This window comes from Coregonus clupeaformis, unplaced genomic scaffold (assembly GCF_020615455.1).
Source record: "Coregonus clupeaformis isolate EN_2021a unplaced genomic scaffold, ASM2061545v1 scaf0004, whole genome shotgun sequence".
NCBI lineage: Eukaryota > Metazoa > Chordata > Actinopteri > Salmoniformes > Salmonidae > Coregonus > Coregonus clupeaformis.
The window spans coordinates 911833-939812 of record NW_025533459.1 but is presented as its reverse complement, the minus strand read 5'-3'; the positions used below and the strand labels follow the sequence as shown (position 1 = coordinate 939812).

At 47.3% G+C, this 27980-nt stretch overlaps 2 protein-coding genes and 1 long non-coding RNA gene across 8 annotated transcripts in view; 1 reads left to right on the top strand and 2 right to left on the bottom strand.

The window, feature by feature from the left end:
* The window catches only part of LOC121538347 (RING finger protein 44), a 44764-nt gene extending 31793 nt beyond the window's left edge, over positions 1–12971 (top strand). For 4 of the 5 annotated variants that reach the window (XM_041846284.2, XM_041846255.2, XM_041846265.2 and 1 more), the window contains exons 7-11: positions 1659–1768; positions 1994–2081; positions 7212–7333; positions 12534–12633; positions 12753–12971. In XM_041846284.2, coding sequence (XP_041702218.1) covers positions 1659–1768; positions 1994–2081; positions 7212–7333; positions 12534–12633; positions 12753–12815 — 483 coding nt within the window. In that variant the 3' untranslated portion in view covers positions 12816–12971. Of the gene's footprint in view, positions 1–1658; positions 1769–1993; positions 2082–2799; positions 3213–7211; positions 7334–12533; positions 12634–12752 lie in introns of those variants that run through there. The other variant, XM_045212268.1, reaches the window with a different exon arrangement.
* Positions 5465–6685, bottom strand: LOC123483007. Of its 2 annotated transcripts, none has more exons than XR_006658031.1 (3): positions 6249–6685; positions 6089–6168; positions 5465–6051 (listed from the first exon to the last, which is right to left on the bottom strand). It is a non-coding gene; the product is annotated as an uncharacterized LOC123483007 (long non-coding RNA). The 2 variants fall into 2 exon arrangements; XR_006658032.1 differs by having other exon boundaries at positions 5465–5922.
* Positions 12972–21327: 8356 nt separating the features above from the next.
* On the bottom strand, positions 21328–27659 carry LOC121538340 (FAS-associated factor 2). The gene is made up of 11 exons (XM_041846242.2): positions 27558–27659; positions 26674–26742; positions 26273–26407; positions 25875–25951; positions 25633–25771; positions 25085–25170; positions 24570–24661; positions 23861–24038; positions 23239–23410; positions 22954–23097; positions 21328–22738 (listed from the first exon to the last, which is right to left on the bottom strand). Exons 1-11 carry the CDS (start codon positions 27618–27620, stop codon positions 22556–22558), a joined length of 1338 nt encoding a protein of 445 aa, XP_041702176.1. The 5' UTR covers positions 27621–27659; the 3' UTR covers positions 21328–22555.
* Positions 27660–27980: the final 321 nt, after the last annotated feature.

The following is a 27980-nucleotide window of genomic DNA, read 5'->3' as shown; positions in this document are numbered from 1 at the left end:
AGCGAGGTCCGAGAAATGGTTTGTCGAGATCGGTTTTGGCAATTGAATGTTCACTGTTTTTGGCTTTGGAATTTCCATTAAAAAGCTCTAATCATTGTAACGTCATTATTTCATAATACATTTAATGTTTTTAAAAAATTATCAAAATCGAATACTGTGATTTATTTTTTAATAATCGAACCGAAACCGAACCGACCTCAAAAAGCACTAATCACTAGTAGATATACCCCTTTCATCTATTTGTAAGTCGCTCTGGATAAGAGCGTCTGCTAAATGACGTAAATGTAAATGTAAATCAACGAGAAATAATCTTTCAAATAAAAATAAAAATTTACTGTAGCAGTTTAGCACAGATCCATATGCTGTGTGTGCCTCCAGTTGACAAACTACACTTCCTCCCCAGTTAGCTGACACACAGGTGTTGGGAGCACGCTAGGTGGCTAATTAGCACAGGTGACCGCCTCTGTCTTCCGTAAACAAGCGCTGTAACCTTGGTGATATGGCCGTGTGGGAACACTAACCCCATAAATGTGTGTCGTCATTTTTTTTTTTTACAACTTTCTTTTGTGCTGATGTGAAAGATACGTTCCTTATGTTTCCAAAACAAGCAATGAGTTTTAAGGTTCAGAATGAGCATCGGGGTTCTTAACAAAACTCCCCCTGGCCAGAAGATGCTATCGTCAATAGGCGCTAAAGGTAGTTAGTCTATGAATGGGTTAACCCTAACCCTTTACTGGTAAGACTTAATGTCTTCACCGTCACACAGTTAGCAAAACATAGAGCTATCCATCCCTAACCCTTCCCAGTGGTAAGACTTTAGCTAGCTCAGTCTAACCCTTCCCAGTGGTAAGACTTTAGCTAGCTCAGTCTAACCCTTCCCAGTGGTAAGACTTTAGCTAGCTCAGTCTAACCCTTCCCAGTGGTAAGACTTTAGCTAGCTCAGTCTAACCCTTCCCAGTGGTAAGACTTTAGCTAGCTCAGTCTAACCCTTCCCAGTGGTAAGACTTTAGCTAGCTCAGTCTAACCCTTCCCAGTGGTAAGACTTTAGCTAGCTCAGTCTAACCCTTCCCAGTGGTAAGACTTTAGCTAGCTCAGTCTAACCCTTCCCAGTGGTAAGACTTTAGCTAGCTCAGTCTAACCCTTCCCAGTGGTAAGACTTTAGCTAGCTCAGTCTAACCCTTCCCAGTGGTAAGACTTTAGCTAGCTCAGTCTAACCCTTCCCAGTGGTAAGACTTTAGCTAGCTCAGTCTAACCCTTCCCAGTGGTAAGACTTTAGCTAGCTCAGTCTAACCCTTCCCAGTGGTAAGACTTTAGCTAGCTCAGTCTAACCCTTCCCAGTGGTAAGACTTTAGCTAGCTCAGTCTAACCCTTCCCAGTGGTAAGACTTTAGCTAGCTCAGTCTAACCCTTCCCAGTGGTAAGACTTTAGCTAGCTCAGTCTAACCCTTCCCAGTGGTAAGACTTTAGCTAGCTCAGTCTAACCCTTCCCAGTGGTAAGACTTTAGCTAGCTCAGTCTAACCCTTCCCAGTGGTAAGACTTCAGAACTAGCTAAAGCTACAGAGCTGGTGTAATTGGCATTTTAAATAACCAGTCACTTCCATAGGATATTTCACCCCCACCATGTTAACAGCTATGTCTCTCTCTTGTCTCCTGTTCAGCCATACCCCCACATGCTGCCGCGGCGTGTCAACGGCCACAGGTACCGGTTACAGCAGCACCCACCTCCGCCCCCACCTCCCTACTACCCAGGCTTCCTGCCGTACTTCCTGTGAGTATGAAATTAATAAAGAACGTAATGATACACGTACGCTTTTCAATGACCCGAAGTCGCTCAGGACCTAAAATAGTACACCCTTTAAGGTGAGGTGTTAACGTAACTGAACATACTGTACACTGTATTGACAACGCCACAATAAATTGCCTTTTTCCACATCCCAAGTGTCATGTCCTTATTTTAGTCTGGGTGATGTGTGACCGTTGTGTCTCTGTGCAGGTCGATGCTTCCTGTGCCTCCTACAGCAGTGGGACCAGCCATCAGTCTGGACCTGGACGTAGATGATGTGGAGATGGAGAACTATGAGGTGAGAGGACCAGGTCATCAATATACTTACAAACACTGTGTGTTTCTCTGTGTGTTTCTCTGTGTGTTTCTCTGTGTGTTTCTCTGTGTGTTTCTCTGTGTGTTTCTCTGTGTGTTTCTCTGTGTGTTTCTGTGTTTTGTATCTGCACATGTACTATATTTAGGGTCAGTTGTTTTGGATGGTTTTTGTGGGGGGTTTTCTCTTGACCGGTATTTCCAGCATTATCCACTAGGTTTGCTGCAGGTAGAAAATACTAGGAAATGGTATTTAGCTAGAACACAATCAATCAATCAATCAATCAATCAATCAATCAATCAATCAATCAATCAATCAATGAATGTCTGGTTGTGCGCGAGTGTTTGGTGGGGGATGGCCTGAGCCAGGGGAGGCGGAGCTCTACGACTATTATCTGGCAGGGAAAAACCGGTTTGTACATCAGTGATTCTACACATCACTTTGCTCAAGCTGATCCACTCCAATGGAAGTTGTAGTTAAAAATGGGTCAAATAGGGGCAGTTTAAGGGATCCCCCCCCACCAAACACTCACGCACAACCAGACATTGATTGATTGATTGACACAAGCTGTCTCTAAATCAATCAAAGACTTGAGGACCATTTCCAAACCTAGTGGATAATGCTGGAAATACCGGTCAATAAAAATAAACCAAAACAACTGGCCCTAAAATATATTGGTCTCTCTCACCCTCTCGTCCCTCAGGCATTAGTGAACCTGGCTGGTCTCTCTCGTCCCTCAGGCATTAGTGAACCTGGCTGGTCTCTCTCACCCTCTTGTCCCTCAGGCATTAGTGAACCTGGCTGGTCTCTCACCCTCTTGTCCCTCAGGCATTAGTGAACCTGGCTGGTCTCTCCCGTCCCTCAGGCATTAGTGAACCTGGCTGGTCTCTCCCGTCCCTCAGGCATTAGTGAACCTGGCTGGTCTCTCTCGTCCCTCAGGCATTAGTGAACCTGGCTGGTCTCTCACCCTCTCGTCCCTCAGGCATTAGTGAACCTGGCTGGTCTCTCTCGTCCCTCAGGCATTAGTGAACCTGGCTGGTCTCTCTCGTCCCTCAGGCATTAGTGAACCTGGCTGGTCTCTCCCGTCCCTCAGGCATTAGTGAACCTGGCTGGTCTCTCACCCTCTCGTCCCTCAGGCATTAGTGAACCTGGCTGGTCTCTCTCGTCCCTCAGGCATTAGTGAACCTGGCTGGTCTCTCTCGTCCCTCAGGCATTAGTGAACCTGGCTGGTCTCTCTCGTCCCTCAGGCATTAGTGAACCTGGCTGGTCTCTCTCGTCCCTCAGGCATTAGTGAACCTGGCTGGTCTCTCACCCTCTTGTCCCTCAGGCATTAGTGAACCTGGCTGGTCTCTCACCCTCTTGTCCCTCAGGCATTAGTGAACCTGGCTGGTCTCTCTCGTCCCTCAGGCATTAGTGAACCTGGCTGGTCTCTCACCCTCTTGTCCCTCAGGCATTAGTGAACCTGGCTGGTCTCTCTCGTCCCTCAGGCATTAGTGAACCTGGCTGGTCTCTCACCCTCTTGTCCCTCAGGCATTAGTGAACCTGGCTGGTCTCTCTCGTCCCTCAGGCATTAGTGAACCTGGCTGGTCTCTCTCGTCCCTCAGGCATTAGTGAACCTGGCTGGTCTCTCACCCTCTCGTCCCTCAGGCATTAGTGAACCTGGCTGGTCTCTCCCGTCCCTCAGGCATTAGTGAACCTGGCTGGTCTCTCACCCTCTTGTCCCTCAGGCATTAGTGAACCTGGCTGGTCTCTCTCGTCCCTCAGGCATTAGTGAACCTGGCTGGTCTCTCACCCTCTTGTCCCTCAGGCATTAGTGAACCTGGCTGGTCTCTCTCGTCCCTCAGGCATTAGTGAACCTGGCTGGTCTCTCACCCTCTCGTCCCTCAGGCATTAGTGAACCTGGCTGGTCTCTCTCGTCCCTCAGGCATTAGTGAACCTGGCTGGTCTCTCACCCTCTCGTCCCTCAGGCATTAGTGAACCTGGCTGGTCTCTCACCCTCTCGTCCCTCAGGCATTAGTGAACCTGGCTGGTCTCTCACCCTCTTGTCCCTCAGGCATTAGTGAACCTGGCTGGTCTCTCACCCTCCCGTCCCTCAGGCATTAGTGAACCTGGCTGGTCTCTCACCCTCTTGTCCCTCAGGCATTAGTGAACCTGGCTGGTCTCTCACCCTCCCGTCCCTCAGGCATTAGTGAACCTGGCTGGTCTCTCACCCTCTTGTCCCTCAGGCATTAGTGAACCTGGCTGGTCTCTCACCCTCCCGTCCCTCAGGCATTAGTGAACCTGGCTGGTCTCTCACCCTCTCGTCCCTCAGGCATTAGTGAACCTGGCTGGTCTCTCCCGTCCCTCAGGCATTAGTGAACCTGGCTGGTCTCTCACCCTCCCGTCCCTCAGGCATTAGTGAACCTGGCTGGTCTCTCACCCTCTTGTCCCTCAGGCATTAGTGAACCTGGCTGGTCTCTCTCGTCCCTCAGGCATTAGTGAACCTGGCTGGTCTCTCACCCTCTCGTCCCTCAGGCATTAGTGAACCTGGCTGGTCTCTCACCCTCTTGTCCCTCAGGCATTAGTGAACCTGGCTGGTCTCTCCCGTCCCTCAGGCATTAGTGAACCTGGCTGGTCTCTCTCGTCCCTCAGGCATTAGTGAACCTGGCTGGTCTCTCACCCTCTTGTCCCTCAGGCATTAGTGAACCTGGCTGGTCTCTCTCGTCCCTCAGGCATTAGTGAACCTGGCTGGTCTCTCACCCTCCCGTCCCTCAGGCATTAGTGAACCTGGCTGGTCTCTCACCCTCTTGTCCCTCAGGCATTAGTGAACCTGGCTGGTCTCTCTCGTCCCTCAGGCATTAGTGAACCTGGCTGGTCTCTCACCCTCTTGTCCCTCAGGCATTAGTGAACCTGGCTGGTCTCTCTCGTCCCTCAGGCATTAGTGAACCTGGCTGGTCTCTCACCCTCTCGTCCCTCAGGCATTAGTGAACCTGGCTGGTCTCTCACCCTCCCGTCCCTCAGGCATTAGTGAACCTGGCTGGTCTCTCACCCTCCCGTCCCTCAGGCATTAGTGAACCTGGCTGGTCTCTCACCCTCTCGTCCCTCAGGCATTAGTGAACCTGGCTGGTCTCTCACCCTCTTGTCCCTCAGGCATTAGTGAACCTGGCTGGTCTCTCACCCTCTCGTCCCTCAGGCATTAGTGAACCTGGCTGGTCTCTCTCGTCCCTCAGGCATTAGTGAACCTGGCTGGTCTCTCACCCCTCTCGTCCCTCAGGCATTAGTGAACCTGGCTGGTCTCTCCCGTCCCTCAGGCATTAGTGAACCTGGCTGGTCTCTCACCCTCTTGTCCCTCAGGCATTAGTGAACCTGGCTGGTCTCTCTGCGTCCCTCAGGCATTAGTGAACCTGGCTGGTCTCTCACCCTCTTGTCCCTCAGGCATTAGTGAACCTGGCTGGTCTCTCTCGTCCCTCAGGCATTAGTGAACCTGGCTGGTCTCTCACCCTCTTGTCCCTCAGGCATTAGTGAACCTGGCTGGTCTCTCTCGTCCCTCAGGCATTAGTGAACCTGGCTGGTCTCTCACCCTCCCGTCCCTCAGGCATTAGTGAACCTGGCTGGTCTCTCACCCTCTTGTCCCTCAGGCATTAGTGAACCTGGCTGGTCTCTCTCGTCCCTCAGGCATTAGTGAACCTGGCTGGTCTCTCACCCTCTCGTCCCTCAGGCATTAGTGAACCTGGCTGGTCTCTCTCGTCCCTCAGGCATTAGTGAACCTGGCTGGTCTCTCACCCTCTTGTCCCTCAGGCATTAGTGAACCTGGCTGGTCTCTCTCGTCCCTCAGGCATTAGTGAACCTGGCTGGTCTCTCACCCTCCCGTCCCTCAGGCATTAGTGAACCTGGCTGGTCTCTCACCCTCTCGTCCCTCAGGCATTAGTGAACCTGGCTGGTCTCTCACCCTCTTGTCCCTCAGGCATTAGTGAACCTGGCTGGTCTCTCCCGTCCCTCAGGCATTAGTGAACCTGGCTGGTCTCTCTCGTCCCTCAGGCATTAGTGAACCTGGCTGGTCTCTCACCCTCTTGTCCCTCAGGCATTAGTGAACCTGGCTGGTCTCTCTCGTCCCTCAGGCATTAGTGAACCTGGCTGGTCTCTCACCCTCCCGTCCCTCAGGCATTAGTGAACCTGGCTGGTCTCTCACCCTCTTGTCCCTCAGGCATTAGTGAACCTGGCTGGTCTCTCACCCTCTTGTCCCTCAGGCATTAGTGAACCTGGCTGGTCTCTCACCCTCTTGTCCCTCAGGCATTAGTGAACCTGGCTGGTCTCTCTCGTCCCTCAGGCATTAGTGAACCTGGCTGGTCTCTCTCGTCCCTCAGGCATTAGTGAACCTGGCTGGTCTCTCTCGTCCCTCAGGCATTAGTGAACCTGGCTGGTCTCTCACCCTCTTGTCCCTCAGGCATTAGTGAACCTGGCTGGTCTCTCACCCTCTCGTCCCTCAGGCATTAGTGAACCTGGCTGGTCTCTCTCGTCCCTCAGGCATTAGTGAACCTGGCTGGTCTCTCTCGTCCCTCAGGCATTAGTGAACCTGGCTGGTCTCTCACCCTCTCGTCCCTCAGGCATTAGTGAACCAGGCTGATCTCTCCCGTCCCTCAGGCATTAGTGAACCTGGCTGGTCTCTCTCGTCCCTCAGGCATTAGTGAACCAGGCTGATCTCTCCCGTCCCTCAGGCATTAGTGAACCTGGCTGGTCTCTCACCCTCTTGTCCCTCAGGCATTAGTGAACCTGGCTGGTCTCTCACCCTCTCGTCCCTCAGGCATTAGTGAACCTGGCTGGTCTCTCACCCTCTCGTCCCTCAGGCATTAGTGAACCTGGCTGGTCTCTCACCCTCTCGTCCCTCAGGCATTAGTGAACCTGGCTGGTCTCTCACCCTCTCGTCCCTCAGGCATTAGTGAACCTGGCTGGTCTCTCACCCTCTTGTCCCTCAGGCATTAGTGAACCTGGCTGGTCTCTCACCTCGTCCCTCAGGCATTAGTGAACCTGGCTGGTCTCTCACCCTCTTGTCCCTCAGGCATTAGTGAACCTGGCTGGTCTCTCTCGTCCCTCAGGCATTAGTGAACCAGGCTGGTCTCTCTCCCTCTTGTCCCTCAGGCATTAGTGAACCTGGCTGAGAGGCTAGGAGAGGCTAAACCACGAGGAATCACCAAGGCAGACATTGAGCAGCTTCCATCCTACAGGTTCAACCTCGACAACCATCAATCTGAACAAACGCTGTAAGATAAGCTTCCTCTGCCTTTTCTCTTATTCCACTCACCCATTTTATCTATCTATCTGGCTGGCTGGCCAAATAGGGCTGGGCGGTATACCATATTTTCCTATATACCGGTATCGATGCATGGACCAGTTTGGGTTTTTACTTTACCTTCTATAACGGTATTTCAATATTTGGTTTGTTAAATGTGATACGCATCTCCGGGCTTGGTGTGACAGGGGGCAGGGCTTGGTGTGTCAGGGGGCAGGGCTTGGTGTGTCAGGGGGCAGGGCTTGGTGTGTCAGGGGCAGGGCTTGGTGTGTCAGGGGGCAGGGCTTGGTGTGTCACAAGGCTTGGTGTGCCCCTGTCACACCAAGCCCTGCCCCCCGTCACACCAAGCCCTGCCCCCTGTCACACCAAGCCCTGCCCCTGACACACCAAGCCCTGCCCCCCTGACACACCAAGCCCTGTCCCCCTGCCACACCAAGCCCTGCCCCCGACACACCAAGCCCTGCCCCCTGTCACACCAAGCCCTGCCCCCTGACACACCAAGCCCTGCCCCCTGACACACCAAGCCCTGTCCCCTGCCACACCAAGCCCTGCCCCCCGACACACCAAGCCCTGCCCCCTGTCACACCAAGCCCTGCCCCCCGACACACCAAGCCCTGCCCCCTGTCACACCAAGCCCTGCCCCCTGTCACACCAAGCCCTGCCCCCTGACACACCAAGCCCTGTCCCCTGCCACACCAAGCCCTGTCCCCTGTCACACCAAGCCCTGCCCCCCGTCACACCAAGCCCTGCCCCCTGTCACACCAAGCCCTGCCCCCTGACACACCAAGCCCTGTCCCCTGCCACACCAAGCCCTGCCCCCTGTCACACCAAGCCCTGCCCCCCGTCACACCAAGCCCTGCCCCCTGTCACACCAAGCCCTGCCCCCCGACACACCAAGCCCAGGCCATATAGTTAACATTAGCCTCCTACATATAGCTACATGTTGAACTTCCATCCTCTCAGGCCGGGGGTACAACGTATGAATTTGTGTTTGGATCTGAATCGCTGTTGTAATCATTGGCCAGTCCAAAATCCCTATTTCCATCTATTGCTAATTTAGGAAAGGGATGATTTTAACTAGCTGGCTAGCCACCAGAGGACAACACAACGAGATGCAACAATTCAAGTTGTTTTCTGTCAATAATGATGTTTGGCTTGATGTGATGTGATTGGTCTGTAGCCAAATCCAAACTGGCTTCCCTTGACACTTTTTTTTACTTTTTTGTTTTTTTGGGTGCACCAGGACCAATCACAGCTGAGCTCACTCAGTTTAGCTCAATGCCGATTGGCTATTATTTTATTTATTTTTTATCAAAGGAGGCTAAATACTTGCTGGCTTCCCTTTTCATTCAATGCTACGTGCAGCAACAATGTCATACTCTTTTTGACCAGACAGCATCAGATAGACACTCTACATATACTGAGACAGAGGGGTTTTGCTTTGTTCGCTCAGATGCTTTCTCCTGTGAGATACATTCAGCCTCTTGCAAATTGAAGGAAAACGCGGAGAGACGAAATATACATTATTTTGTTAATTTTGTTCTTGGTCAATTTTTTTGGGGGAAGCCTGGCTTCCCTTGGAGTCCATGAATACACTGGTTATTAGAAAAGTGTAAAGTCATCACGCTGACACTAAATCAATTGCTTGAATCAGATTAATATTATTATTTTGTTACCGTTGATTTTGTCATACGCGCCTGTCCGTCGCAGGATTTATAACGCTGTTGTCATTTTCAAAGTGAAATGGCACAGACAATTCGCGCCGCTCTCTGTATAAAAGTCGCTGGCCACAAACTAATACACGGATTTCACAGTCAAGCTATCACTCAAACTAAAGACAACCCCTGTCACTATTTAGAACGACTTGTGGAGAGATGATTCGTTGAAATTATCCAGTCAAAAAAGTGTTGCGTTTCCTATTTCGTATTGACCATCTACCGTAAACATTGTTCCACAAGAAGATTAGTTGATAAATGGCTACTACATATTTTCATCTAGTGCATTCAGAAAGTATTCAGACCCCTTTACTTTTCCCAAATTTTTTACTTTACAGCCTTATTCTAAAATTGATTAAATTACTTTTTTCCCCTCATCAGTCTACACACAATACCCCATAATGACAAAGTGAAAACAGGTTTTTAGACATGTTTGCAAAAAAATAAAATAATGAAATACCTTAAGTATTCAGACCCTTTCCTATGAGAATCAAAATTGAGCTCGGGTGCATTCTGTTTTTCATTGATCATCCTTGAGATGTTTCTCCAACTTGATTGGAGTCCACCTGTGGTAAATTCAATTGATTGGACATGATTTAGAAAGGCACACACCTGTCTACATTAGGTCCCACAGTTGACAGTGCATGTCAGAGCAAAAACCAAACCATGAGGTCGAAGGAATTGTCCGTAGAGCTCCGAGACAGGATTGTATCGAGGCACAGATCTGGGGAAGGGTGCCAAAAAATTTCTGCAGCTTTGAAGGTCCCCAAGAAACGGTGGCCTCTACAGTGAGGGGAAAAAAGTATTTGATCCCCTGCTGATTTTGTACGTTTGCCCACTGACAAAGACATGATCAGTCTATAATTTTAATGGTAGGTTTATTTGAACAGTGAGAGACAGAATAACAACAAAAAAATCCAGAAAAACGCATGTCAAAAATGTTATAAATTGATTTGCATTTTAATGAGGGAAATAAGTATTTGACCCCCCTCTCAATCAGAAAGATTTCTGGCTCCCAGGTGTCTTTTATACAGGTAACGAGCTGAGATTAGGAGCACACTCTTAAAGGGAGTGCTCCTAATCTCAGTTTGTTACCTGTATAAAAGACACCTGTCCACAGAAGCAATCAATCAATCAGATTCCAAACTCTCCACCATAACCAAGACCAAAGAGCTCTCCAAGGATGTCAGGGACAAGATTGTAGACCTACACAAGGCTGGAATGGGCTACAAGACCATCGCCAAGCAGCTTGGTGAGAAGGTGACAACAGTTGGTGCGATTATTCGCAAATGGAAGAAACACAAAAGAACTGTCAATCTCCCTCGGCCTGGGGCTCCATGCAAGATCTCACCTCGTGGAGTTGCAATGATCATGAGAACGGTGAGGAATCAGCCCAGACCTACACAGGAGGATCTTGTCAATGATCTCAAGGCAGCTGGGACCATAGTCACCAAGAAAACAATTAGTAACACACTACGCCGTGAAGGACTGAAATCCTGCAGCGCCTGCAAGGTCCCCCTGCTCAAGAAAGCACACATACATGCCCGTCTGAAGTTTGCCAATGAACATCTGAATGATTCAGAGGAGAACATGGTGAAAGTGTTGTGGTCAGATGAGACCAAAATGGAGCTCTTTGGCATCAACTCAACTCACCGTGTTTGGAGGAGGAGGAATGCTGCCTATGACCCCAAGAACACCATCCCCACCGTCAAACATGGAGGTGGAAACATTATGCTTTGGGGGTGTTTTTCTGCTAAGGGGACAGGACAACTTCACCGCATCAAAGGGACGATGGACGGGGCCATGTACCGTCAAATCTTGGGTGAGAACCTCCTTCCCTCAGCCAGGGCATTGAAAATGGGTCGTGGATGGGTATTCCGGCATGACAATGACCCAAAACACACGGCCAAGGCAACAAAGGAGTGGCTCAAGAAGAAGCACATTAAGGTCCTGGAGTGGCCTAGCCAGTCTCCAGACCTTAATCGCATAGAAAATCTGTGGAGGGAACTGAAGGTTTGAGTTGCCAAACGTCAGCCTCGAAACCTTAATGACTTGGAGAAGATCTGCAAAGAGGAGTGGGACAAAATCCCTCCTGAGATGTGTGCAAACCTGGTTTCCAACTACAAGAAATGTCTGACCTCTGTGATTGCCAACAAGGGTTTTGCCACCAAGTACTAAGTAATGTTTTGCAGAGGGGTCAAATACTTATTTCCCTCATTAAAATGCAAATCAATTTATAACATTTGTGTTTTTCTGGATTGTTTTGTTGTTATTCTGTCTCTCACTGTTCAAATAAACCTACCATTAAAATTATAGACTGATCATTTCTTTGTCAGTGGGCAAACGTACAAAATCAGCAGGGGATCAAATACTTTTTTCCCTCATTGTATCATTCTTAAATGGAAGAAGTTTGGAACCACCAAGACTCTTCCTAGAGCTGGCCGCCCAGCCAGTCTGAGCAATTGGGGGAGAAGGGCCTTGGTCAGGGAGCTGACCAGGAACCTGATGGTCACTCTGACAGAGCTTCAGGGTTTCTCTGTGGAGATGGGAGATCCTTCCAGAAGGACAACCATCTCTGCAGCACTCCACAGCCCGCTTGGAGTTTGCCAAAAGGCACCTAAAGGACTCTCAGACCATGACAAACAAGATTATCTGGTCTGATGAAACCAAGATTGAACTCATTGGCCTGAATGCCAAGCGTCACGTCTGGTGGAATCCTGGCACCATCCCTACGGTGAAGCATGGTGGTGGCAGCGGCAGCATCATGCTGTGGGGATGTTTTTCAGCGGCAGGGACTGGGAGACTAGTCAGGATCGAGGGAAAGATGAACGGAGAGATCCTTGATGAAAACCTGCTCCAGAGCGCTCAGGACCTCAGACTGGGGCGAAGGTTCACTTTCCAACAGGACAACGACCCTAAGCACACAGGCAAGACAACACAGGAGTGGGTTCGGGACAAGTCTCTGAATGTCCTTGAGTGGCCCAGCCAGAGCCCGGAGTTGAACCCGATTTGAACATCTCTGGAGAGACCTGAAAATAGTTGTGCAGCGACGCTTCCCATCCAACCTGACAGAGCTTGAGAGGATCTGCAGAGAAGAATGGGAGAAACTCCCCAAATACAGGTGTGCCAAGCTTGTAGCGTCATACCCAAGAAGACTTGAGGCTGTAATCGCTGCCAAAGGTGCTTCAACAAAGTACTGAGTAAAGAGTCTGAATACTTATGTAAATGTGATATTTCAGTTTTGCAAACATTTCTAAAAACCTGTTTTTGCTTTGTCATTATGGGGTATTGTGTATAGATTGATTGAGGGGGTTTAAACATGTAGAATGTCAGAACATGGTCATATCGCCCAGCCCTACCATCCATCCATCGTAACAGGAACTGTCTTGACATTTTAAACATACAGTATGTCAGAACCTGGTGACGCTCTGTGTAATGCTCAGGTCTGTCTTCCAGGTGTGTCGTGTGCTTTAGTGACTTTGAGTGTAGGCAGCTACTGAGAGTATTACCCTGCAACCACGAGTTCCACGCTAAGTGTGTCGACAAATGGTTAAAGGTAAGCTGATTTCATCCATCGTTAACTCTTGGAGTACACGTCCCAAATGGCATCCTATGCCCTATACCTTTTTAATGCGATGGTTAACACTTATTTTTGTTCCTCTGTCTTCCTCCCAGACCAATCGCACTTGTCCAATCTGCCGGGCGGACGCGTCAGAGGTGCACCGCGAGGTGGAGTGAGTGACACCCAGGCTTTTGAGATCTTTGATTGGAAAGCAGCACAAAACTAAACCCACAGAGTCTGTCTGTCTGTCGTAGCGCCTGCCTCAGCCTGCCTGGGGACGCCTGCCACCTACCCTGCCTGCGTCCTGCGCCCCCCACCACTCCTGACCCCCCCCCCACCACTCCTGACCCCTCCTGACCCCCCCTCACCACCCCTGCTCCACCTCAACAACAATAAGCAATCTAAGATTGTATGTTTGGAGCCCCTCCCTCCCTCGGTCGTACCTCTGCTGTTCTTCTACTGCTGCGTCTGATGAAAAGCTACAGCCTACTACAGCCTCATAGTCCTGCCTGTCTGTCTGCCTGCCTGCCTGCCTGTCTGTCTGGGATATCCATTGATCCATCTCCTCGATCTGCTCCTCTGCCTGCCCCAGTGTGGCAGATTCCAAAGACGTGACCTACCATATGTTGTTGTTGTTGTTGTTGTCGAAGGGCTTTTACGTTTACAAGGTTTTTACTTTTTGTTATCTTGTGGTTTTGGTTAGTTCTTTGTGACAGATGGGAGTTGGAGCTGCCTGCATGGGAGATGGTGATGACGGTGGGGGGGCCTGGTGGAGCGGAGAGAGGCGTCACACGTTGTTCAATCAGCAGACTAATAATAGGAATACTTCAACACGGTTAAAACTGTAGGAGACTAGATCATTCCGCTGGCTTGGAGGAGAAGCCTGGCTGACTGACCATCATAGATGCATGTTTGTGTAGATGACTGATGGGCAAAGTGACCTGTTAATAATGTATGTTTCGCAATAATGTATTGATGATTTCAATAGTTCTATCCGTTTTTTCTTTTTCAATCTGCTAATGCTATTGTGAAAGTATGACTTGCTGTGGTTAAAACAAGCCTGAGGTTATGGACTCATCTGGCACTGAGAATGATGGAAGTGATGCACCGCCACCGACCTGTCGGGTATATATTCCCTCCTCCTCCCTGCCCTGTTACTCCACACTGTGATACACAACTGACTGGATGGAGGCATGGACGGGTGGAGGAAGAGGAGAGATTATGCTGTGGAGTGAAGGGGAGGGTCCTCAGATCGGCCCCCAGAGAGGGGAGAGGAGGGGACAAAGCACTGCCTCTCTGTGAAGTCATCTGCCCTTTCTGCACAATGACCACATCCATCCTCCTCGCCAGCCTTGGTCCTCTGGAGACCAGCTGGCTGGATCCCGGGCAGCACTGAAGGATTAGCATAGCAATATTTTAATCAAGTATCGCCACAACATTTTAAAGGAAGTAACAACAAACAAACAAACAAAAACAAGGAATGTTGTCTCACCCAGAGAGAGAGAGAGGAGGGGGGGCTTGTCTCACCCAGAGCGAGGGGGAGGAGCCTTGTCTCACCCAGAGCGAGGGGGGGAGCCTTGTCTCACCCAGAGGGAGGGGGAGGAGCCTTGTCTCACCCAGAGGGAGGGGGGGGGGAGCCTTGTCTCACCCAGAGAGCGATGTGGAGGGAATGTGTCTTCTGCATCGGTGAGGGGGACAGGAGGGAACCTTCACTACCCCAGCATCACCACCACTGACTGACTGCTGCTGTGGAGCCTGCTGCAGAAAGCAATATGTGCAATGAGTGATAGTTTTAAAGTGGACGTTTTTCTTCCTGTTTTTGGAAGAACCAGGCTTTTATCTCTTTGTTTGTGAGCCAAATATTCAATATTATATATATATATACTCTTTCAAGATTTCAGATATGCCTTCTCAAGACCTTGACAAGCACAAACCTATTATTACTTAATAATCTTTCAAAAGAAAAAAATCCCTTTGTCATTTCCACTTGTTTTAAGAGTTTTTTAATGGTGTTATTTATTGGTTTTAGCTATCTTAGAGAAAACGTGTTGAAGGACAAGGTCAGAGCACTAACATGGAAGTGTGTGGTCAACGGTATGTGTTCTATTCTAATGGTAACTTAACTTGGTCAGGTCTTCTTGTTAGGCCGTGCTAACTAATGGTGTTGTAAACGATGAAGTGTTGTATGCCGCATAGCTTCAGTGTGAATGCTTCTCGATAATCGTCTTGTTTTCGAAGACAAAAAGAATGTTAACTCCCTGTTTCAAACATCTCTGGTGACGTGACAGACAGACGCTCTGGCGTTGTCCCAGCTGAGCTGACCGTACTTTCACCGTGATGATCAGGACAGGAAGGGGTTTGAGATAAAGATGGAGGGAGGAGTGGTGTTGGTAGAATGATACACTGTTGGACATCTATAGGGTTTGCGTCCCAAATGTAGTGCACTACTTTTGACCAGGGCCCATAGGGCTAGTGCACTATGTAGGGAATAGGGTGCCATTTGGGACCCGGCTCATCTTTGTTCAGACTTCCAAAACGGAATGTTGTTGGGGTAAAAAAAAATATATATATATATATAAAATGTTACTCCGGGTGTCTTTTGTGTTGTTGTAGGGGGATTCCTTTCTATTCCTAACTACCCCAATAAGCACTGATATGCAGATGTAACTTTTAGGATGGACACTTGCTTTCTTGTGTAAAGGGACCTTGCCATGTTTTCTATAGCGAATGTGAGTCTCTCTGTGACGCGTGTACCACCTTTTTAAAGAGGAAAAAAAAAAAAAAAGCCATCTTGATGAGTTTAAAGTAAACCCACAGCTTTGCGAGTTAATCTGTGTACATATCTGTTCACTGGCATATATTGTGAGTTTGAAACAACAACAACAAAAAATCCCTCAGGGCCTCTCGGTATATAAGAATAAAGGAACACAGCCTGTTTGAATGGGACAGATGCCATGAAAGGATTGGTGGTGGATTTGAATTTTCTTGGTTGTTTTCCCTCAGGCCACGCATATTTTTAATGTAATCTATTCAAATATTGATAATAATAATACTTGTAGATTTTTTTTTTTTATTGCATCATATAATCATACATTTTAGTTTGTGTTCTTGAACTTGAACTCAACCACATGACGTACAGACATGCATACTTACATAATGGTTGTGATCCCATTTTAAAAACGTGCCGTTGGTGCACACTATCCTACCTAAAACCACTTCCAAAACTACTCTGAAGGTGTTTGCATGATTTTTTTTGTTGATTTTTTTATTAAACCAAGTGTGTATTTTCAGTGAAAGATATCTAGACATGGGGACGGTGGACTATTTAACGGTGCACAATATGCATGCATGTCCTGCCAGGTCCCAACTGGTTTTTAGCTAGCTCTAGTTGGCTTTGGGTCCGTTCTTCATGTGGTTGGGGCTCCGTTACCGCTTTTAGTTGGCTTTGGGTCCGTTCTTCATGTGGTGGGGGCTCCGTTACTGCTCAGCTGATAACTGCCATGCATTGTACTGCACACATTTGTAACAGAACTGAATGACTAAAAGATTTTATTGCGCTTTTATTAAAATAAAAATTGTCTGGACTTTGGAACTGGGGAGAAATCCAGGATGTTAAAGTTGTTGGTTATAATATGTGTGCTATGTTGTTGTTGCCTCAGATAATGAACATGTCTAGAACCTAGTTAACTGAAAGCCATAGTGAAAAGCCATTAGATTTGCTTTAGGTATGATGCTGTCACTTGTGGGAATGCAATAGTTTGCCATGGGGATCAGATCAGATGGATTCTTAGAGCATGTTGCTATACTAATAGTCCTAAAATGGTCAGTTACATTCAACACAGTTAAAGGACATTAAAAAATATATATACATGTTAGTCAAACTAATAACAACCGACTGTATTCTCAATGTAGATTTGACATCTAGATACCATTTATTCACTTATTGAAACATTAGCGCCATGGTTCGAGGGGTAAACATCTATTTGGCAGGTTTTTAATGACCATATTGTAACGTCTGAAGACAAATGAAAATAGAATCTTGTGGTCTTTCTGTGATCCAATTTAATGAATAATCTCACAGCTTGTGGTGCAAAGGCAAAAAAAATAGAAAAAGAAAATGGTGTTCCAATAATAAGCAGCTAAAATAATTTCTTTAGGATTTGATTTCTTGGTTACGCCGTAGATTTCCACTGTTTTCCAATGATCTGTTGCTGTGGTGGGATAGTGGTCTGTTTACTGATTCTACTACTCCTCCAGCCTCTAGGGGGCTCCACCCAACAGGGCCAGGGGCATGTTCGGTGTTAGAAACGAGATGTTTGGTACTTGCACATTTACAGTTACCTCAATTTTGCCATGTTTGGATTTAAAAAATAAAAAATAAAAGCGAATATATTATATATAGGAAAATGGTTCTTAATGCTATGTTTTCATTCCATTGGAATCATATTGTTTGTAGCATTTAACTAGTTATAGTGGATTATATATACAGCTATACTGATTGACATTTTTCAGATTTGTACTTTTATAAACTGAAAGTTGCTAGTTCTGCTTTACCGAGTCGTGCAATCATTTTATTTTTTATTTTTTCGTTGTGGCTGATTTTGAGAGGGTTGTTCACTAATAAATGTATGACATATACCAATATTACAACCGCTTCTTTGCCTGTTTTCACTGTAATCACCGTAGAGTTCACAGAAAGTTGTCATGAATGCTAGGATTGAGGCCCATATAGCACCCTATTCCCTATATAGTGCACTGATTTTGACCAGAGCCCTGGGCTCTCATACTGTGCAGAGAAAAGGAATGTGATCTTGTGAGATCAGGATGAACATAAGGTGACGGCTAAAAGAAACTCTTCACAGCCAACTCTAGTATTCCATGAGACATTTACTAATAGGTTAGCGTAATACGTTGGTTTTCCACATACACTACTTGTCGAACATCTCATTCCAGAATCATGGGCATTAATATGGAGTTGCCCCCAGCATGACAATGCACAGAGGCATTGTCATGCTGAAACAGGAAAGGGCCTTCCCCAAATTTTTGCCACAAAGTTGGAAGCACAGAATCGTCTAGAATGTAATTGTATGCTGCAGCGTTAAGACTTCCCTTAACTGGAACTAAGTGGCCTAGCCCAAACCATTATTCCTCCTCCACCAAACTTTACAGTTGGCACTATGCATTGGGGCAGGTAGCGTTCTCCTGGCATCCATGAAACCCAGATTTGTCCTTCGGACTGCCAGATGGTGAAGTGTGATTCATCACTCCAGAGGAAGTGTTTCCACTGCTCCAGAGTCCAATGGCAGAGAGCTTTACACCACTCCAGCCGACGCTTGGCGTTGCGCATCGTGATCTTAGGCTTGTGTGCGGCTGCTCGGCCATGGAAACCCATTTGATGAAGCTCCCGACGAACAGTTCTTGTGCTGACGTTGCTTCCAGAGGCAGTTTGGAACTCGGTAGTGAGTGTTGCAACTGAGGACATACGATCTTTACGCGCTTCAGCACTCGGCGGTCCCGTTCTGTGAGCTTGTGTGGCCTACCACTTCAGCACTCGGCGGTCCCGTTCTGTGAGCTTGTGTGGCCTACCACTTCAGCACTCGGCGGTCCCGTTCTGTGAGCTTGTGTGGCCTACCACTTCAGCACTCGGCGGTCCCGTTGTGTGAGCTTGTGTGGCCTACCACTTCAGCACTCGGCGGTCCCGTTCTGTGAGCTTGTGTGGCCTACCACTTCACGGCTGAGCCGTTGTTGCTCCTAGACAATAAGAATGCTGTTCATTGACTACAGCTCAGCATTCAACACCATAGTACCCTCCAAGCTCATCATTAAGCTCGAGGCCCTGGGTCTGAACCCCGCCCTGTGCAACTGGGTCCTGGACTTCCTGACGGGCCGCCCCCAGGTCGTGAAGGTAGGAAACAACATCTCCTCTTCGCTGATCCTCAACACCGGGGCCCCACAAGGGTGCGTGCTCAGCCCCCTCCTGTACTCCCTGTTCACCCATGACTGCGTGGCCAAGCACGCCTCCAACTCAATCATCAAGTTTGCAGACGACACAACAGTAGTAGGCTTGATTCCCAACAATGACGAGACAGCCTACAGGGAGGAGGTGAGGGCTCTGGGAGTGTGGTGCCAGGAAAATAACCTCTCCCTCAACATCAACAAAACAAAGGAGATGAACGTGGACTTCAGGAAACAGCAGTGTGCACCCTCCTATCCACATCGACGGGACCGCAGTAGAGAAGGTGGAAAGCTTCAAGTTCCTTGGCGTACACATCACTGACAAACTGAAATGGTCCACCCACGCAGACAGTGTGGTGAAGAAGGCGCAACAGAGCCTCTTCAACCTCAGGAGGCTGAAGAAATTTGGCTTGGCACCTAAAACCCTCACAAACTTTTACAGATACACAATTGAGAACATCCTGTCGGGCTGTATCACCGCCTGGTACGGCAACTGCACCGCCAACAACCGCAGGGCTCTCCAGAGGGTGGTGCGGTCTGCCGAACGTATTACCGGGGGCAAACTACCCGCCCTCCAAGACACATACAGCACCCGATGTCACAGGAAGGCCAAAAAGATCATCAAGGACATCAACCACCTGAGCCACTGCCTGTTCACCCCGCTATCATCCAGAAGGCGAGGTCAGTACAGGTGCATCAAAGCTGGGACCAAGAGAATGAAAAACAGCTTCTATCTCAAGGACATCAGACTGTTAAATAGCCATCACTAGCACATTAGAGGCTGCTGCTGCCTAATGAAATCACTGGCCACTTTAAGAAATGGAACACTAGTCACTTTAATAATCTTTACATCTCTTGCACTACTCATCTCATACAGTGGGGGGAAAAAGTATTTAGTCAGCCACCAATTGTGCAAGTTCTCACACTTAAAAAGATGAGAGACCTGTAATTTTCATCATAGGTACACGTCAACTATGACAGACAAATTGAGAAAACAAATTCCAGAAAATCACATTGTAGGATTTTTAATGAATTTATTTGCAAATTATGGTGGAAAATAAGTATTTGGTCACCTACAAACAAGCAAGATTTCTGGCTCTCACAGACCTGTAACTTCTTCTTTAAGAGGCTCCTCTGTCCTCCACTCGTTACCTGTATTAATGGCACCTGTTTGAACTTGTTATCAGTATAAAAGACACCTGTCCACAACCTCAAACAGTCACACTCCAAACTCCACTATGGCCAAGACCAAAGAGCTGTCAAAGGACACCAGAAACAAAATTGTAGACCTGCACCAGGCTGGGAAGACTGAATCTGCAATAGGTAAGCAGCTTGGTTTGAAGAAATCAACTGTGGGAGCAATTATTAGGAAATAGAAGACATACAAGACCACTGATAATCTCCCTCGATCTGGGGCTCCACGCAAGATCTCACCCCGTGGGGTCAAAATGATCACAAGAACGGTGAGCAAAAATCCCAGAACCACACGGGGGGACCTAGTGAATGACCTGCAGAGAGCTGGGACCAAAGTAACAAAGCCTACCATCAGTAACACACTACTACGCCGCCAGGGACTCAAATCCTGCAGTGCCAGACGTGTCCCCCTGCTTAAGCCAGTACATGTCCAGGCCCGTCTGAAGTTTGCTAGAGTGCATTTGGATGATCCAGAAGAGGGTTGAGAGAATGTCATATGATCAGATGAAACCAAAATATAACTTTTTGGTAAAAACTCAACTCGTCGTGTTTGGAGGACAAAGAATGCTGAGTTGCATCCAAAGAACACCATACCTACTGTGAAGCATGGGGGTGGAAACATCATGCTTTGGGGCTGTTTTTCTGCAAAGGGACCAGGACGACTGATCCGTGTAAAGGAAAGAATGAATGGGGCCATGTATCGTGAGATTTTGAGTGAAAACCTCCTTCCATCAGCAAGGGCATTGAAGATGAAACGTGGCTGGGTCTTTCAGCATGACAATGATCCCAAACACACCGCCCGGGCAACGAAGGAGTGGCTTCGTAAGAAGCATTTCAAGGTCCTGGAGTGGCCTAGCCAGTCTCCAGATCTCAACCCCATAGAAAATCTTTGGAGGGAGTTGAAAGTCTGTGTTGCCCAGCGACAGCCCCAAAACATCACTGCTCTAGAGGAGATCTGCATGGAGGAATGGGCCAAAATACCAGCAACAGTGTGTGAAAACCTTGTGAAGACTTACAGAAAACGTTTGACCTGTGTCATTGCCAACAAAGGGTATATAACAAAGTATTGAGAAACTTTTGTTATTGACCAAATACTTATTTTCCACCATAATTTGCAAATAAATTCATTAAAAATCCTACAATGTGATTTTCTGGAAAAAAAATTCTCATTTTGTCTGTCATAGTTGACGTGTACCTATGATGAAAATTACAGGCCTCTCTCATCTTTTTAAGTGGTTGAACTTGCACAATTGGTGGCTGACTAAATATTTTTTTTACCCACTGTGTGTGTGTGTATATATATATATATATATATATATATATATATATATATATATATATATATAGCGTACCTACAAAAATATTAAAACTGACATGGCTTCAAGGTTAGCAGAATTTCTATTGGCTGATAGGAATGCTGAGATGTATTAGACCAAGAGAAGGCTGAGACGCAGGCAGGGAGGTTTATTAGACCAAGAGAGCTGGGGACGGCAAAAGAGCACTGACAGCCAGTAATATTATCAAAATCAAAACCACCACGACATTTTAAAATGTTTAATTTATAGTTGTTGGAAAATGACATCTTTACATGACCAACCCATTCCGATGTTACAGGAGAAATAGGCATCTATGAATCACCACAGGCAGACTGTTATACTATAGATAGGTAAAGCCACATCAAAGCTGTGGCCTCTTCTTCTTCTTGAACTGTGTTGTAGTCTTAAACTGCAGGCAGGCTGCCCTACTCCGGCGGTACGGAACTCAACCCTCGCCTGTTTGGTCATCTCATGACAATTACATTATAGAGTCAACTTTGATTGAATAAAAAAAAAAAAAAAAAAGTAGTGCTTTTTCCAGCCTTGTTATTTAAATATATCTAACGTATGTACAGGGAGGGCAGTTCACATTGCTCTCCTTTTAAACAGAACCAAATTGAACTGGCGAGAGGAGTCATCAGGGCGGGCCGGGCGGCCGGGGATGGAGCGGGGCTAAATTATTTTGGGTTAGAGAGTTTGTTTCGTTATTTCAGACAGTGATCCCTTATCGGCCATTTAGACAAACAGAATGGGTGAAGAAACAACAGAACAGTTGGAGGAGAAGGTTCCATGTTGGAGGCGGAGGAGAAGGTTCCATGTTGGAGGCGGAGGAGAAGGTTCCATGTTGGAGGTGGAGGAGAAGGTTCCATGTTGGAGGCGGAGGAGAAGGTTCCATGTTGGAGGTGGAAGAGAAGGTTCCATGTTGGAGGCGGAGGAGAAGGTTCCATGTTGGAGGCGGAGGAGAAGGTTCCATGTTGGAGGCGGAGGAGAAGGTTCCATGTTGGAGGCGGAGGAGAAGGTTCCATGTTGGAGGCGGAGGAGAAGGTTCCATGTTGGAGGCGGAGGAGAAGGTTCCATGTTGGAGGCGGAGGAGAAGGTTCCATGTTGGAGGCGGAGGAGAAGGTTCCATGTTGGAGGCGGAGGAGAAGGTTCCATGTTGGAGGCGGAGGAGAAGGTTCCATGTTGGAGGCGGAGGAGAAGGTTCCATGTTGGAGGTGGAGGAGAAGGTTCCATGTTGGAGGAGAAGGTTCCATGTTGGAGGTGGAGGAGAAGGTTCCATGTTGGAGGCGGAGGAGAAGGTTCCATGTTGGAGGTGAAGGTTCCATGTTGGAGAAGGTTCCATGTTGGAGGCGGAGGAGAAGGTTCCATGTTGGAGGCGGAGGAGAAGGTTCCATGTTGGAGGTGGAGGAGAAGGTTCCATGTTGGAGGTGGAGGAGAAGGTTAGCTAGGTGTCAATCTTCCGTGAGGTCCTGAACAAAGAGGACCTCGGAACGGCTGAGGCCGGCCTCTTTCAGGCTGGGAGGATTGGGCTGCTCCTCCGTGGGAAGGCAGGGCAGAACCCGGCGAGGGAAGTTTGTTACTATCTGGAATTTCTCCGGGGTCTCCTTCAATGAGAACAGGAAGTCGTATATTACCTGGAAACACAGAGGGAGAGATGGGTGAGATGCGTGCTTTTTTTTGTCAAGACCATAAGTTCCATTGGTATACGCCAAACTGTTAAAATGACACCACACGTAAGAGTGACTAAGAGTTTGATGTGTAGAATTGGGAGTCAAGCCCCCACTGGTATGCACCGGGACAGTTAAAATGCCACCACCTGTAAGCTGACTTGAGCAGAGCTGTGTCTTACCGTCAGAGACTGCTGGAAGAGGAAGCGCCTCTCTACTCTGGTGTCGTTAGGCAGTTTGAAAACTATCTTGACGCTGTCAGGGTCGTCTGCTGTGGGCTCGGGGGGAAGACATTCTGACTTGCGCTCCTTCTCTTCCTCCAGCGTCTAAAAAACAAACACAGAATTAGTTAGCCACAGTCAAAACAGGCAACAACAAAGTATTTTAAAAAACATAGGACCAAGAAACTGTTTTAATGTAAGCAGAGAGAGAGGACAGAGATAGTATAAAATACTCTTCGTCCTCACCCTCCTCCTCCTCTCCTCGGCCAGAACGGTCTGCCGGACCATCTCCTCCTCCGCCTGGACCTTCTCCTGCTCCTCCCTCTTCCTCCGGTCCTTCTCCTGGTCGGCTCTCAGCGACTCCAGGTAGGCCTCGTCCTGCTGCGCCCGTAACACCTGCGTCTGGTTCCTCTCCTCCCTGGAACACATGCAGGTAAGGACACGTGTTCCATTAACATCGTTTATGAGGTTTAATTCAAATTCCAGACACCATCTCCACATTTGTATTTTTCATAATAGTAAAATAAAATCAGACCTGGGTTTTAAATACATTTCAAAAATAACTATTGGAATAGATTTTAAAGTATTGGAAACCCAGGTCTACCCAGGTCTGCCCAGGTCTACCCAGGTCTGCCCAGGTCTGCCCAGGTCTACCCAGGTCTGCCCAGGTCTACCCAGGTCTGCCCAGGTCTACCCAGGTCTGCCCAGGTCTACCCAGGTCTGCCCAGGTCTACCCAGGTCTGCCCAGGTCTACCCAGGTCTGCCCAGGTCTACCCAGGTCTGCCCAGGTCTACCCAGGTCTGCCCAGGTCTACCCAGGTCTGCCCAGGTCTACCCAGGTCTACCCAGGTCTGCAGCCAGTCCCTTACCGCTCCATGCGTTCAGACATCAGGTAGGTTTGATTGGCCTCCATGATGAAGGTGAGCTGGTTGAGGAGGTCCTCTGATTGGATGAGCCCCTCCAGACGTCCCACCACCGTCATCTTACGGTCCTTCAGCATGATCATGGCCAGGAACGGGTAGGTGTTCTCACGCAGCGCCTGGGACACTGAGGCACAGACACACAGAGACAGACACACAGACACACAGAGACAGACACACAGACACACAGAGACAGACACAGGGAAAAACAAACACAGATTAAAACAACACTGATCTAAAGTGATGGATGAAGAGATCCCCCCCTCATATCTTAGAGAGGCAGGTAGCTTAGTGGGTAAGACCGTTGTGCCAGTTCAGTTCTGGTTCTAATCCCCGAGCCGACTAGGTGAAAAATCTGTCGATGTGCCCTTGAGCAAGGCACTTAACCCTAATTGCTCCTGTAAATCGCTCTGGATAAGAGTGTCTGCTAAATGACTAAAAATGTAAAAATGTAAAATGGACCAGCAATGACAGAATCATCCAAAGTTCCAGCACAGATGATTGACTTTTATCTTTAACCCTTTTTGACCAGATGAAACTGACTGAGAACACGTCCTCAATTTACAGCAACAATAAAAGAGTATGTAGGATGAGGCCTGTTCCTGTCCAGCTCCAGCAGACCCAGGTAGTGAAGACGCGTGCAGGAGTAGACCATTACCTCTGTATCCCTCAGGCTTGCTGGTGGAGCAGGCCCAGAACAGCGTTCTGGTGTTGAGGAAGGTCTGGACCTCTTCTGTACATAACGTGGAGCTGGAAGGAAGATGGTAACAGAAAGAGGCACATCGTTAATATCAACTGTGAGAGGAAAGACATACAGGGTACACTTCAGGGAAAATATCCAAATCAACAAAATACCTAAATTATTTATACTAATAATGAAGAGGGGAGGACAAGTGAATAATACCAAGCATGACACAAATAAGGAAACACGCAAGGAATACCTCCATCCAATCAACTGAATAAATATCCAAACCAATAGAACCTGAATTATAACTAGATAACGAACTAATGATTCTTGCCAGGTCTCCCTCGAAAAAGGGAGAAGAGTACACAACATTGCCAGGCCTTCCAGAGTTTGGGTATTGCACTGTAGTATCATAGTGCATTTTGTTTGCGTGTATGTTGTTGACCTCATGTAAATGGATCATAAAGTGATCATAAAATGGGACCTACCGGCAGAACTGGTCTGTATCCTGGTGGTCCTCTCCATGGAGGTAAACTAACAAGTAGCGAAGCTCACGTTTGGCATCATTCAATGCCTTCAGGGGGAAAACAAACACAGCTCACTGAATAACACTACCAGCTAATCACCCAAGCGACACATTGATTCAATCCATTTACAACCTATATGGATTCTGGAACATCCGCTTCCTTAAAACCATTTAGTCGGTCACTCAATAAAATAAAACGTGGGGTGTCAACTTTTTTAGGTAATGTTCTTATGAGTTCGAAATGTTCTCATGAGTTCTAAAATGTTCTCATGAGTTCTAAATGTTCTCATGAGTTCTAAATGTTCTCATGAGTTCTAAATGTTCTCATGAGTTCTAAATGTTCTCATGAGTTCTAAATGTTCTCATGAGTTCTAAATGTTCTCATGAGTTCTAAATGTTCTCATGAGTTCTAAATGTTCTCATGAGTTCTAAATGTTCTTCTTGTGGATGGTCAGGTACTAGTAACCCAAATTGAGATTGAAACTGGACTGGGAAACCTGAGTAACACACCTGGCTATATGTTCCCTGGTAAAACACTGGATGCGATCGACCGTACTTCTCTTCAAAACTATGGATGAAAGAGACAACGTCACCCACAGGGTCTGTGACGCGTCCACGAGGGTCTGGCCTGACCCACCGCAGGGCAAACCTGGGAGAGGAGGAGGAACCAATCAGTCACCTTCATACAGTAACGTCAGCCAGCTCATATTTATAAGGGGAACTGATGGACAAATACAGTTTCTTTGTATTACCTGAATATGTCCAGAAGTGTGTAATATGTCAATCTGAAAGGTAGCATTATCATGTAGTAACTCCATCCTATTAATCCCTGAAAATGTAAGAAAAAGACCAGACGAGACATGATGGTCGGAACAGGGGAAAGATTCAATGAGAATACTACAGCTGTCAGCTGGTTGATTTCTGTTATGGAGTTGATTTCTGTAAGCAGGAGGTTGCCCCGCTGTGTACGCTAATGTCATATGGCAGAGTCTACCTTTTAAGTTGAGATGCAAGAACAATTTACTGCAGTTTACCAGTGACACATAAGAGCAAAGAGAAGAACAACATGAGAGAGAGAGAGAGAGAGAGAGAGAGAGAGAGAGAGAGAGAGAGAGAGAGAGAGAGAGAGAGAGAGAATCTGTGTACGTACTCTGGGTTGTGGCCTGGAGACGATATAGCTATACACTCTGTGGTCTGCTGTGTTGACCTGTAAGGGTCTGGAGGGCGGAGGGTTGAACACACTGGGAACTCCTTCCTGCTCGTTCAGTCTGTCCTGCACCGCAGCCTGTGAACACACACACATCACATGATCCATTTCATCTCACCCGGGACAGCACAAGGAAGACTAAACCGTGTCGCAGAGATCAGGCAGAATTATTGAAGGCAACATTTGTCACATGATATATTTTACTGCACGTTATTCATTTATAACAGTGCAACCTCTGATAAATGATTGGATTCACTGGGTGCATTATGACCTGTGCATGTTGTAGTCTTCAAAGGCCCACATCAAAAAGAGGTATTCTGTTTATTTGGGGTGACAGTTCTTACCTCGATGTTCCAATTGTGTTGTTCTAATGTGCGACGACATTGGTCCATAGACTCCAAGCCTGTCAAGTCCTGAAATCAAATGCAAAAAAAATCAGAATTCTCAGATCTAGCACTGGTGTACACGAGATTGGACAGATCTCCAATTGATAGGAGAGGATGTGAAGACGTTAGGTTCAACGAATTTATTCCAATAATTCCTACAGGCCATTTCCACATCTTACATTTACATTTTAGTCATTTAGCAGACGCTCTTATCCAGAGCGATTTACAGTTAGTGAGTGCATACATTTTCATACTGGCCCCCCGTGGGAAACGAACCCACAACCCTGACGTTGCAAGCGCCATGCTCTACTAACTGAGCTACACGGGATGAGACCGATGGGGACTTACTAGTAACTAACCAGTCATTGCTTGTCATGTGTCATAACAGTTGTGTCTGATGTTCACTCTCAAACCATCTTAAAGCTAACAAGCTAAGTAAAGTTAGCTTGGCTGACCAAGCAAACTGCTAGCTAGCTAGCCAACTGTCGTTAGCCTAGCTAGCTAGTTGCCGTAAGTAAGCCAAATGTGCTGCAGATAACCAAGTTCAACATGTACTTTCTAATTCACCATACACTGATTGAAGTTTGCTGATGCGTTTCTTTGGGGGAATTGTCGGGAACGAACAAGCAACTCAAGACAATATTTTGTATTGAAAATCATTGGTGTGTTGCTAGTTAGCTAACATCGTTAGCGGTGGCGCTAGGGGTATCGAAATGATCTTGTCAAAAAGCGTTTTTACACCCATAACGTGCTTTATTTTAAACAATTTCCTTCATATATCTAAACATGCATTGATATGGCGTTATATCGAAATGACCTTAAACTGAAGAAAGGCTCACTACCTGAAATTGAAGGAGTTTTTCGGTCTGCGCCTGAGATAATTCCTGCTCCTCTGGCGCCGCCATCTTACCTCGCCAACAGTGACGTGCAGTTCGCGAACGATTCCTTCTTTTTGAACGACTCTTTTTTCTGACTCGAGAGTCATGATTCATTTTTCTGAGTGACTCATTCATTTCAGTTGTTCGTTTGACCTGCTAGGGCTGACCGCAATGATTCCTAAAGCAGGATTAATACACGCTGCTCTGGCTCAGCGGCTCCAGATACTGTTCCGACCATCAACTGTCTGTCAAATGCGCATAAGAAAATAGATAATGAGCATAGTATATAGAGAAGAAGAATACATGTTTAGAACTGATAATTGATCATGGTGCAAGAACGTCTGCAATTAATTGATTATTGAATGTTATGGACACAACTTTGTAGAA